The 13339-nt window shown below is 43.9% G+C and overlaps 1 protein-coding gene across 1 annotated transcript in view; it reads left to right on the forward strand.

The window, feature by feature from the left end:
* Positions 1 to 12211, forward strand: part of PPP1R3F (protein phosphatase 1 regulatory subunit 3F) — a gene marked incomplete at its 5' end in the record, with an annotated part of 51990 nt that extends 39779 nt beyond the window's left edge. Inside the window, one exon of the mRNA XM_083718833.1 lies at positions 4039 to 12211. Within this exon, the coding sequence (XP_083574959.1) occupies positions 4039 to 5142 (1104 nt within the window). The 3' untranslated portion in view covers positions 5143 to 12211. The remainder of the gene's footprint in view (positions 1 to 4038) is intronic.
* Positions 12212 to 13339: the final 1128 nt, after the last annotated feature.

Raw genomic sequence — 13339 nt, forward strand, 5'->3', positions numbered from 1 at the left:
TCATTTCCCAATATTCTTTAGCTTGTTTACATGACCACCACATATGCATGAAGGTCCCCTGTATCTTTTGGCATTTCCAACATAGTTTTGATTATTTTTTATACATTGCTCAGAAACCCGTTCATAGCCATTTTCTCAACATGGTTGGTTCAGTTTTCTTTCCAGCAGCTTGCAAATGTTGTTCTTGTAGCAACCAGAATATTTTCTTACACCTGTTTTTCAGAGATTTATAACTGTCCAGTATGTTAAATAGCTCTGAATATCTATTTTTGTAGCACTCTCTTAATTCAAACCATCCACCAATTGGGATCCCTGTATTAATAAAAAATTCCAAACGTCCTCTTTCAATTTTACATTGCATATATGTTTCGCATTTCTATACATGAACTCTTTCTCCCATCACCCTCTCAATGCCATGCAAGATGATTTTTGAACACATTTTTGCCTCAGCCTTGAATTTTTTTCAGGGAATTAAGTTTCTATAAATGTTGTATCTTCTTTTATGAGAATTCAATAAATGCTGCATTTGGTAAAGGTAAAGGTAAAGGTACCCCTGCCCGTACGGGCCAGTCTTGACAGACTCTGGGGTTGTGCGCCCATCTCACTCAAGAGGCCAGGGGCCAGCGCTGTCCGGAGACACTTCCGGGTCACGTGGCCAGCGTGACATCGCTGCTCTGGCGAGCCAGAGCCGCACACGGAAACGCCGTTTACCTTCCTGCTGGTAAGCGGTCCCTATTTATCTACTTGCACCCGGAGGTGCTTTCGAACTGCTGGGTTGGCAGGCGCTGGGACCGAGCAGCGGGAGCGCACCCCGCCGCAGGGATTCGAACCGCCGACCTTTCGATCGGCAAGTCCTAGGCGCTGAGGCTTTAACCCACAGCGCCACCTGCGTCCCTGCTGCATTTGGAGATATTGATAAAAGGAGATAAACTTAAATGTCATATTTATTATTAAAGGACTATGGTTTTAAACATACCACCATGTACAATTCATTCAAACAATTTATACCTCACTCTTTAGAAGTTTTTCTGACAATTTTAGAACCAAAATTCCTCAAAAAGAAAAATAATATTCTTCCTAAATTTTAGAAGTATTGATTTGGTAAATCAAATACAATGGACTAGGGCAGCCTTACTCAACCTGTGAGTTTCCAGATGTTGTTGAACTACAACTCCCATCACCCCTAGCTAGCAAGGCCAGAGCTCAGGGATGATGGGAGTTGTAGTCCAACAACATCTGGGGATCCACAGGTTGAGAACCGCTGGACTAGGGGGAGCAAGGGACTTAACTGCAGCAAATCACAAATCTGCTCTGCAAGGCAACACTCTTCCTGCTTTGAATGGGAAACCCAGCCTGTCCCACACTTTCTCTGGAACAGTCCGGTTGGTAAGGCCAATGACTTCTCATCCTCCTAGGATTTCTGCTCTTGCCTTCCCCACATTCTCCTCCACTTTTCTTTTTTGTGTGGCAAATATTGTTTAATAACACTTGTACTAGCACTCAAAGTGCTCAGGGTGGTGTGCACCTGGACTATACCTCCAAACAGTCCTTCACTTGAGTGGCTGGCTCCACGTCTGGGAAACCATCCCTGGCCCATGCTGACTGGGGATCATTGGAGTTCTAGTTCAGCAACATCTGGAGGCCCACAGCTTGTCTAGTTCAATGGATATGCTCCATCCACTACACACTTCAAGTATATTTATCTGAGAGCCGATAAACTGAAACTCAATCCAGATAAGACAAAGGCACTGTCAGTAAGAGGTTCTCTAGACTGGATGGATGGGTGATCCCCTGCTCTGGACGGAGTTACACTCCCTCTGAAAGAGCAGGTACATAGCTCGGGGGTTCTGCTGGATCCTTTGCTGTCACTTGAGGCTCAGGGAGTCTCAGTGGTGCAGAGTGCCTTCCATCAGCTTCAGCTGGTGGCCTAGCTACGCCCCTATCTGGACAGGGATGACTCTGTTGCCTGCTTTGTTAACCTCTAGGTTAGATTACAGCAATGCATTATAGGTAGGGCTGCCTCTGAAGATTGTATATCTTTAGGTACCAGGCGAAAATGTTCCTCTTCAACCAAGCCTTTGACTGATTAATATTCTGCAGCTTTTTAAATGTGTTGGTGTTTTTTTTTTGAGGGGGGGAAGCTATTGGTTTGTTGTTTTCATTTTAATTATTTGTTTGTGCTTTTAACTTGTATTTTTATCTTGTGAACTGCCCTGAGATCGTTCGGTAAAGGGCTGTATATAAATCAAGTAAATAAATAAAATACGTCTGGATCCATTGCTGTTGCTTGAGGCCCAGGTGGCCTCAGTGGAACGGAGTGCTTTCCATCCGCTTCAAATGGTGGCCCTGCTGTGCCCCTTTCTGGACAGGGACAGCCTATGTTGTCTATGCTCCAGTAGTTTGTTATAGTTTCTGGGCCCAGTTCAAAGTGCTGGTTTTCCAGCAGCTCTGGATCACAGTACAGTGGTACCTCGGGTTAAGAACTTAATTTGTTCTGGAGGTCCGTTCTTAACCTGAAACTGTACTTAACCTGAAGCACCACTTTAGCTAATGGGGCCTCCTGCTGGTGCCGCGCCGCCGCTGCCCAATTTCTGTTCTCATCCTGAAGCAAAGTTCTTAACCCAAGGTACTATTTCTGGGCTAGCGGACTCTGTAACCTGAAGCGTATGTAACCCGAGTTACCACTGTACCTCAAGGACTGCCTCTCCCCATCAACGGAGGCCCTTCTTGGTGTGCCCCCTCCATGTGAGGTCTGGAGGGTGGCAACACAAGAAGGGGCCTTTTCTCTGGTGGCTCCTTGTTTGCAGAATGCTTTCTCCAGGAAGGCTCATCTCGTGCTTTCACTACATATCTTTAGGGGCTAGGCAAAAACATTTTTCTATAATCAGGCTTTTGGCTGATTAAACATTCTATGGTCTTTTAAATTTGATTGTGAGAGAGGGTTTATTGGTTTGTTTATGCTTTTGATATATTTTGCTTTCCAATTTTGTATTTTTATGTTGTGAACCACGCTGTGATCTTTGGATAAATGGCAGTATACAAATTTTAAAAACAACAACAGCCACAACAACAACATAATTACTGCCACTCCATGTTCCTTCTGGAAGAAGGTTAGGATGTAAATTTAATTAATAAATAAATGCAATAATAACTCAAAGGGGTTTTTTTTTACAATCAAGCAGTGTATAAATTTTATGAAATTGATAATACATAAATGATAATTTAGTAACAAATTAATTAATTAGAAAAATAGCCTCCTTAAAAACCAACTTGCCCATTTGCATTAGATACAAACTGGAAGGAAAATGTGGCCAAGTCCCAAGTGCTGGCAAAGTCCAGGCTCCCCAGTTGGAGAAGCAGCAAGGAACCCAGAACAGAGGGGGCAGCAAGTAGGCCACGGAAGGCCTGGTCGCTTGCCTCAGGGATGAGCTGCACATGTGAGAGAATGTGGGGAGTGGCATGAGGTGACTCTGCAACTCACCTGAGCCCAGGACCAGGAGGATTCTGGTCTGGTGCAAGTGTCCTCTGAGTGAGCAGCTGTGGTGGCAGAAGTGGCGCCTGATCCGCAGGGCTCCTGGCAGACATTTTGCCCTTACTTTCTTTTAGGTGTAAACTGTATCATTAGACTAAAACGCCATGAAGATTTCCCCCAATCTATGTTCATGAAACATTTTGCCAAGCAAATGTACTCGTGGAGTCCCTAGCCCTGGAACTGTTTGAGATTTGATTAATACAGTATCTGTTGGAACAATTGGTCTGGAGTTGAAAATGGAGGGTAGACAAGGTGGCTATTTTTCATTTTCTGGTCTGCAACTGCTTGCATAAAGTGTTCTACGCTGCAAAGTGTAATACACTGGTGGCATTTCTTAACATTTAGTATGAGCAAAAAAGAGACGTCCCTTGCAATCATGATGATGACCCTTGATGTTAGCAAGGTTTCCCAGCAGCTCCACAAATGGTTGTGTTTATTGCTTTGAATATAAAATCACATTCTGCCATTTTCTCTATGTATCTTTTCTTCTTCCTCACTTTACCTAGATTCCAGAACTCACAATCACCACCAACTCCCCAGAAAAGAAGGAACCTTCTAAAGACAATCTTGTGGATTTCACCGATTCCCCACAGGCACTTGCTTTCAAGGTCCATTCCTCATCTCATGAGGAGCTGAAAGTGCCCTGGGGCTTGGTACTGGGAACCGAAACCCTTCCCGTAGGGCAGTGGGATGTGCCTGAGTTCAGCAAGTGTGACCTCACTACAGAGGGCTCTTTCATGGAGGAATGCATGGAGGAGCAATTGAGAAGGTACCAAGATTTGCCCTACCGCTTGGAGGAAGATGCCATAGACCGGGAGCTGGAGCAGCTTTATCTGTCCCACCTGAGCCGGCTCCGAGCAGAGGAGCTCGGAGGAAGAGAGGAGTGGGCTGAGGAAGGTTCAGGCAATCCTAGCAGCCCTGCACCATCTCTCATTGCCTTGCGGCAGAGTGTCTTGACTGACCGTGACCTGATAGTCAACTGGACAGGCCCCGAGAGAGCACTGAACAGCTCCCTGGCAGAGGAGATCATGCTGCACTATGCCAAGCAGCGTGGTGATGACTCCAGGGACAGTGAGGAGGAAGGATGCACGCCAGGGTATGCAACAATGGCACCATCTGAGTTGGTAGGACCAGGTCGTGATAGTCCACCTGTCCTACTAGAAGGCTGCTTTCTAAACCACCTGGAAGAGGGAAATGTCCAACGTGGCTTATCTAAGGACTCTGACTCTTCTGTCAGCTTGAGAGTGGTGTCACCCAACACCTCACGACCTGCCACTCAGGAGGCCATGGTGATGCCTCTGGTAGTCCCAGCCCGGACACTAGTGCCCCTTCCACAGCGGCCCACAGATCTGCTGTCCAGCCCTCTTGGTGCCCATGGACAGAAAAAGAGTCAGGGCTTCTTGATAGGGCAAGGTAGCCTTTGGTTGGGTGAGGGGCTTAATGTCCACAAGCCTCCTGAAGCCAGGCCTGGTTCTCATAGTGAACTTGAAAAGATCTTGACACGGTCCCTGCGGTTTCTCAGCCTCTTTGTCTTCCTGCCTGTGGTCTTCAGCAGCTGCATGCCCCTCATAGCCATTATGCTTTACCTCCTCCTGGACTGGTTCTCATAGTTTGGCATCTCTCTCTATGAGGTGTTGGAAGGCCCATAAGAGGACTGTCTGTAGCTTGGCTCCATTCCTGTTTTCTTCTGAACAACAATGGTTTGACTGAGAGAAAGAGAGGACAAGTCAAGTCCTCCTGAGAAATCATGGCATGTCTTAGTTGCGGCTGCTTATAATTTTCCAAAGTTTAGTGCACTTTTCTTTTTGTTTTGTGAAATCATTTGAGGATGATTTTTAAATGCATTATTTACAACCACCCATGAGAAAATTCCGAGGGCTAGCTCTAAAAGATGGGCATGGTTGGACACCCCATGAGTAGCAAAGAGCCTCCCATCTCCACAACATATTGTTTTCCCTTGGCATGAAACTCCCAAGAAGGGCAAAAGTAATGTGAGAAAATTCTTGGGTTGCCCACCCCTGCCACTTGAAAGATAAAGGGACCAACTAAGGCTGCCTTGCCCAAAGGCCTGTCAAATGCTAGATCCATTACTGTGTGGTAATGTTTCTAATTTTTGTCAGATATGAATTTGCAGGAGGCATCTATTTGCAGGAGGAAAGCATTGCATTTTTCTTCCCTGGAAATAAATTTCCTTGTTGGGGTTGGCAGACTTTAATCTGAATTTTTAAGCCTTCTCCTTTATGGTGTTTGGCTTTCAAAGATTGAAATACTAAGCATACATACCTGGCAGGAGTAAGTCCCATTATTTAACAGGAGAAAGTATACAATTGCACTTTTATACTTAAGAGATGCACTATGAACAGGTTTCAACTTGTTCCTTGTTTTGTGGGGGGGGGGTTATTGAAAAGAGATAAAACTAGAGTCTTTGGAAAAAGGAAGAAGCATTCACATTTTTAAAGTCTAATTTAAATTTACCCATGTCAGATTTTTTTAAAGGGCCTTTTCTTATTTAAATCATTTTTAAAATGAATTCAGTGTCTGCTTACTCTGAGCATAATACTACAGAGTATGGCAACTAGATTTCTGGGCAGGCTAAATCTTGGAGGAATCATTGGTTAAGTACCATTCAGAGTCCTTTTAGTAGAAAATAATAATAATAATAATAATAATAATAATAATAATAATAATAATAATATTGTCCCTTTAAGCCTTGCCCTTGGCCACCCATATGTGAGAAAAGAAAATGGTGAATGGAGCAGAAATAAGCTAACTGCCTCAGTTTCTAGAATGCTTTTTTCAAGGGCTAAAAATAAAACAAACATACAATATATGAAGAAAATATTTGAGTTGAAGTTACTCCACTCTTGCTTAATCCTGAACCATAGAGGAAGTTTTTATGGCTCTTCCAGAAAGTATATATGCTTGGACTTTTGACAGATTATGGCACCCAGTACAGCAATTTTATTACTTCAGTTTAAAAATAACAAGAAAATGTCCAAACTTGCCCTCAAAAAAAACCCTAGAATATTTGTATTCTTGGGAGGGAGGAAGATTGTAAATATTATTTTTCAAAATACCTTAGCATAGTCCAGCAGGACATTCTCCTGTGCAAATGCCAGTGAAATTTAAAAAAGCTTTTGTATTCTTCTTTTTCATTTCACTGAAGTTTCTGCAGGTGAACCTGGATTGAGCCCTCAGTTCCCATAAACTGGCATTCCTTTTTTCAAAAAGGCAAACATCAAGATGCTTTCCATTCCAAACAAGATGGTAACCTTTTCGGTGTTCTGTCCACCAAACCCTTGCAGAATTCAGCTGCTGCCATTCCAGATGGCTAGTCTAAAAGGTGGTGCAGACACATTTCCTTCATGCCACAAGCCCGAGCCACACCCGTTTCTTAATGAGATCCTCCAGACTGCTGATTTAATCTCTGCTTTAAGGACTCCTTTCTGCTCATGGATCTACCCGTGCTTCTCTGCCACCAGCAGGGTCCAGTATAGAGGACTACAGGAAAGCTGCCCTAAACAAATGGCCCACTATTTATTTTTGTACCTGGTGGGAAATACTGACCTTTTCTACCATAGAGCTAACCCTAAAATAGAGAGTTTATTTATTAACCACTAGCAGTGCAAGTCCAGAGTGCTGGGGGTTGAAGATGAAAATAATTTATTATTGTATATCAGTGTATGTGTCTGCAGCAAAACAGTAGATTGAAAACACTGTCTTCATGTGCAATAGGCTAAACTGGCATTGAACCTGCCATGAAAAGACAAGCCACTTTCATGCTGCTAAACATGCTTCATTACTTCCTCTTGAATGTTGTACTCTCAACAGCTGCTGTGATGTAGTTTGTGAGGCCTTGTGGAGGAAGAGGGAGGTCTTTGTGTGGGTTCTGAGGCCACTTCCCTCTGCTGATCCAAACTTGGCCATGCTTTCTCATCCAATGGCAAATATTCTCATGTAGGGAATGTAGGTATTTTTGGAAGGTGGAATGTTGCTTGTGCTTCGTGAATGGAGATTGGAGTCCAGTCCTGATTTTACAGTCATCATTGGAAAAATCTGTATTCACCAAACAGAAGCTAAGTTCAGAATGTAACTAACAGCTACAGCGCTGTGTGTGTGTGTGTGTGTGTGTGTGTGCGCGCGCATATATATCTTTGTTGAATTGTCCAGTGGTTATGGTCTTTGTCCTTCCCAGGGGCGTAGGAAGGGGAGGCAGTGGGGGACGGTCTGCCCCAGGTGCCCTCACTGAGGGGGGTGACACTTGGCGCGCCACCCGCCTGCCCATGAGTCCCAAGCCTACCCCAAGCTGTTGGGGTGAGGCGGGGAGCTGCACCGCTTTGCCAGCAGCATTCCACCCTTCCCCCTTCATTTTGACAGCTTGGGGGAGGCTTGGGAGTAGCGGCCGGGCAGCGTGCCAAATGTCTGCCATGGGCAGCTCACTCTGCCCCCACAAGCGGTTTGCTCCGTCCCCAGCTGCAGGGCACACGCGCCGCTCTGGGCACCCAAGCGGCTATCCTGCGCCTGGGAGGGCACCCTCCGTGCCACGCCCCCCTCAGGAGCACACCTGCCCTAGGCAGCGTGGGCATATGCTCCACCACTAGTCCTTCCAACACTGGTTTCTCTCCTCCTTAGCCAATCTGTCTGCTTCCCCTAATGGAGACCTACAATATGTCTGAAGACACCAGTTCCCCTTCACAACAGTATTTGAAGTCTTTTGAGCCACCCACCTGGCTGTAATGCATGTGTCACTTCCATTCCACACATCTGCAGAAGCATTAGGTAAAGCCAGAGGCATTTCTGCAATGAGGCAAGGTGAGGTGGCTGCTTCAGGTGGCAGATTTTTGGGCAGCGTTGAGGGTTGTACAGTGGGAGGCAGACAGATTTGAGCTTATAGTGTATAATCCAACAGGTAGAACTCCACAGAAGGGTATCACTTCAGGAGAACTTCCCTGTGGAATGTTTCCCGTGTTAATTTATAGTGAGGGAGGAAGTACCTTTGAATTTTTCTGCATTAGACACCAAAACGTCTTGCAACTGTCTGGGTGAAAACTAAGGCTGGTTCTCATGTGACAGTGCAAAGCATGCTAGGCTGCCTCATTTTTTAAAACCATTTTTAGGCCAGGTTCTTACTCAGAACTGCATCTGGGTTGTTCCATTTTAGACTTCAGTTACATGTAGGACTTACATGATTGAATGCCCCTCTGTCTAAAACTGCACATAGAAAACTAGCACATAATAACATTTTTCCTTACATGCCAGTTTCCTTGTGCAGAGATTTTTAAAAAATTTGTTTGAAGAAATGCTTGGTTATAAATGTTCTCCCTTGCAGCCTGATGTAGGTGCAGCTTAGGGGCTGGTTTACTACCTCAGTAAGAACCTGGGTCTGAGTGTGTTAACAACAGCAAAAAAGTGTGGAATCAGCATTCATACATGGAACTGCTGCCTCACTTCACTTCTGCCAGTTCCCATGTGCTGTCTATAACCCCTCATCAACTAAGTAGTCACTTTCCAAGAGTCAGTGGTTTCTGCTCTCTGAACGGCATTAATAATAATCAACCCAGCAGGAACTGTATAAAGTTTCAGATAACCTTTACCATGCATATCAAGAATGCCCTGGAAAGTGTGCATATTAAAACAGGTTAACTTGTTATTAATAGGCACCCTTGTGCCTGTCTGTAATGTGTGAACAAGCTGTAACTGGCATTGACCTCTTCTGGATCCTTAAATGTACAGGTTAGAAACAACAAGCACAGAAAAGCAAGCCTCAAATTATTGAGGGAGGCAGTTCCTTCTGTGTGTGTTCAAGGGATCATTTCATCCTCACAACAACCCTCTGAAGGTAGAGGCCAGTACTTGCCCAAGGCCATCCAGTGAGTAGGGGTTAATTTGGGCTTCTCAAGTGGAAATCCAACAATAATAGATTCTTAAGATTTGGAAACGACCCCAAGGGTCATCTAGTTCAGCCCCCTGCAATGCAGGAATCTCAGCTGAAGCATCCATGACAGATGGCCATCCAACCTCTGCTTAAAACCCTCCAAGGCAGAAGAGTCCACCACCTCTTGTGGGAGTCTGTTCCACTGCCAAACAGCTCTTACTGTCATAAAGTTTTTTTCCAAATGTTAGTCACAATCTCCTTTCTTGTAACTTGAAGCCATTGCCTCGAGTCCTACCCACAAAAGCAGGAGAAAACAAGCATGCTCCCTTTTCCATGTGACAGATATTGGGAAATGGCTATCTCCTCTCAGTCTCCTCTTGCCCAGCCTAAACATACCCAACTCCCTCAACCATTCCTCATAAGGCTTTGTTTCCAGACCGCACGTTCCAGTTTGTCAACATCGTTCTTAAATTATGGTGCCCAGAATTGGACACAGCATTCCAGGTGTGGTCTGACCAAGGCAGAATAGAGTGGTACTATGACTTCCCTTGATTTGGACACTATACTTCTGTTGATACAGCCTAGAATAGCATTAGCTTTTTTTGCTGCTGCATCACACTGTTGCCTCATGTTAAGCTTGTGGTGCAGTAAGACCTCTAGATCCTTTTTGCATGCACTGCTAGTAAGTCCATCCTATATTTGTGCATCTGGTTCTTCCTGCCTAAGTGCAGAACCTTACATTTGTCCCTAATGAAATTCATTTTGTTAGCTTGCGCCCAGTTCTCCAGTCTGTTAAGGTCATTTTGAATTCTGATTTTGCCTTCTGCGGCACTAGCTACCCCTCCCAGTTTGGTGTTATCTGCAAATTTGAATTTGCAGATTTCAGTTCCTTATCCAAGTCATTTATAAGGATGTTGAACAACAACCAGCTCAGGACAGAACCCTATGGCACCCCACTTGTCACTTTTTTTCAGGATGACAACAGTATTACTGTTGCTTTGGCTCCCTTTGCTAGAAGAAAGTTTTCTCATCCAGCTAGGGAGAATAATGTGGTGACATAGAGATGGAAAAGGTACACACATACAACATGTTTCTGAAGGCACATGAAACTACCACCTTCTTGAAGCTAAGCGGATCTTAGGTCTGGTCAGTGGCTGGATGAGTGACCACCTGGAAATTACATCTATGCCCTTTTGGCTTCCATGGTGGAAGAAAGGTGGAGTATAAATGTAAGAAGATAATCAATCCATATTGGATGAGCTAGGAAGAACTGATAATATTTGTTGTCCCCTGTCAGTAGGATTGCAGGGAAGTGTGTCAGGGCCTGGATGTTGTGCTTATTTTGAGATGCGGCTCACACTAAGGCATTGTGAGAGCTGCTAGTCTGGTGGATGATAGTGTAAATTGGAAAGTCCAAATCTCACCTCAGCTACTATAATTAGTTATTAAATTCATATACCACCCTTCATCCATAGATCTCAGGGTGGTTCCCAATATAAAAATATAAGATTAAAAACACAAAATACCCAATAAAACAAAACACAGACACACAAACACATTACTGAGATTATATACATGAAGTTCTTTGAGCATGCAGAAAAGGCAGGATTTTAAAACTATGGCCCCAATCTATTTAAAACTAGTTGCCCTTATTGAAATTGAACCACAACTAACTTGACCCATTTATTTCCATGGGGCTTGCAAGTAACTAGTGAATTTAATCATGGTCTAAGTATTAAGAGCTAGAGCAATTGTGTATGCTGGGAAGACTAGTCCAAATCTCATTTTAGCTGTAAATTTGCTAGATGGCCTTAGGCAAGTCATAACCTCTCAACCTTAGCCCTCTATCTGGTATATGGGGATAATAATTTGGCCCTGCAAGGTTGTTGTAAGAATTGCTGAGATTATGTAAGCGATTACTTTAAACACCCATCTGAATGATTATATAAATACTACATTAAGATGAGGTATAAATAAAATTGTAATTATTTTCTTGGTTCTCAAATTTTATTGCAAAGCAAGACTGGCACTAATATTACCACGTTAGATAGTGTTCATTTGGCTTCTGGGTTGTTTTAAAATTGTTGTTAGGTTATACCTTTCTGCCAAGAGTCTGATCTAATAGGGTAAGAGGGTACTTTCCTGGTCACCTTGTGGCTGGTTTGTCAGTCTGTGCTGACTTCTTCCCATGGTGGAGCAATGAGTCCTGCACATCAGTCTGCCATTATTGTAAGTTGCCCGTTGCATATGTAAAATGTATTGTGAAGAGTTGCCCTCAATGTGTGAAAGCTAGCAATAGGTACTTACAGGACTGATTTGCTGTGATCAGATTCAATCCATGCAGTGAGAAAATGGTTGCACTGTTTGAATTAAGACTTAGAAATGAACTCTTGTTCATGGGTCCTTGAGCCTGAGCTAGCAGAAGACTCAAGAGAAGTGGCAATGTTATTGCCTCGAAACAGTGTTGCATAGTGACACACATTAATTGATAAAACCCCAGCATTCTTCCCTCAACTTTCCATCCCAGAGCCTTATTTCTTTCAAGTATTTTCTCAACCACAAACTTCTGCTGTGGGAGCAGATCTCTGTAGAGACCAAGAACATGGAGGATGGCTGGGTGTTGTTTTTTCTGTTGAGTACCTGTTGCCCTTTGTCACTAGCTATGGAGCAAAGGAAAGCATGGACCATGTTTTTTCAGGGGTGTGTGTGTGAGAGAGAGAGAGTGTGTGTGTGTGTGTGTACTGTATGTACATCAACTGAGCTGTGCCTGAATTGAAAGCACTAATAAAAACATCCTGACCACAGCATGTGTCTCTGGCAATTTTTTGGGTTCATATGGGTGTTTGCTGAACTGCCATCCGTACTGTGACCTTATGCAAGCTTCGGTGCCAACTTAAAGGCATACATTCTTCTTCAGGTAGAGGAGAAATGCTCCAGATTTGTAGCTGCTGCCTCCCTCACTGCCCTGTTTCCTTGCATCAGTGACCCAATTAGCAAGTTGGAGAGAAAGTATTATCTTCAAGAATGATAATAGATTTGCATTGAATTTATGCCAGTTTAACCAACATGAGTCTCTCATGAGACTTTTTTTGTTGCTAAAGATTCCCAGCCTCCCTCACAGGGCTAGAGTTCACTGGGGAAGACTGCCCAGTCAAGGTTTGAGAGTCTAGCATAGACATAAAGGAACATGTCTCCTGAAGTCAATGATGTTCTATCAGCCCAGTCATCTGTGCGTGAAAGTACCATGATGCTGTTTTAAATTGTACCTCTTATTGTCACCAAAATTGGGAGGACAAAGCCATTCTATCAACAGGTGTGGGGAACCTCACTGATATCAAAAAGCCATGGCAATCTATTGCCTGAGAGATTTCCATGCACATCCTTAAGAACATAAGATCCCTGCTGGGTCAGACCAAAAGCTGCCTATATACATTAGCTTAGAAACCTGTTTCCCACAGTGGGCAGAAACCCACAAGCAGGACATCAGGGCAACTTGTGTTCACCAGCAAGTGACCTTCATAAGTGTTCTGCCTCATACTGGCGGTAGTGCATAGCCACCAATAGCTCTATCCTCCATGGTATGATCCTGCTTTAAAGCCACCCATGTTGGCAGCCATCACTGCTACATCTTGTGGTATAAAAGTTTAGCACTTTGGAAGTTATTTTGAGCACCAGGAGTCAGTTACAGAATAAGTGAAACAATGTGGACAAGAGTGCCTTTGAGCATGTGTAGGGTGCTTTTATCAGTTTTATATGATGTAGAACTTGAACTTCCAAGTCAGTCCCTGTGGCTTTCAAATAGCATGTTTTGGCACCTGTCATTTCACTCTGAAAGAGGCTTCATCCACTCCAACTGAGACTAAAGAAGAAATCTTAAAACTAGCATTTTAGTGAGATTTTTTGTTTGATCTGTTTTCAAGAAAAAGCTGCAA

Source organism: Podarcis gaigeae, assembly GCF_964106915.1.
Source record: "Podarcis gaigeae genome assembly, chromosome: 17".
Classification (NCBI taxonomy): Eukaryota; Metazoa; Chordata; class Lepidosauria; order Squamata; family Lacertidae; genus Podarcis; species Podarcis gaigeae.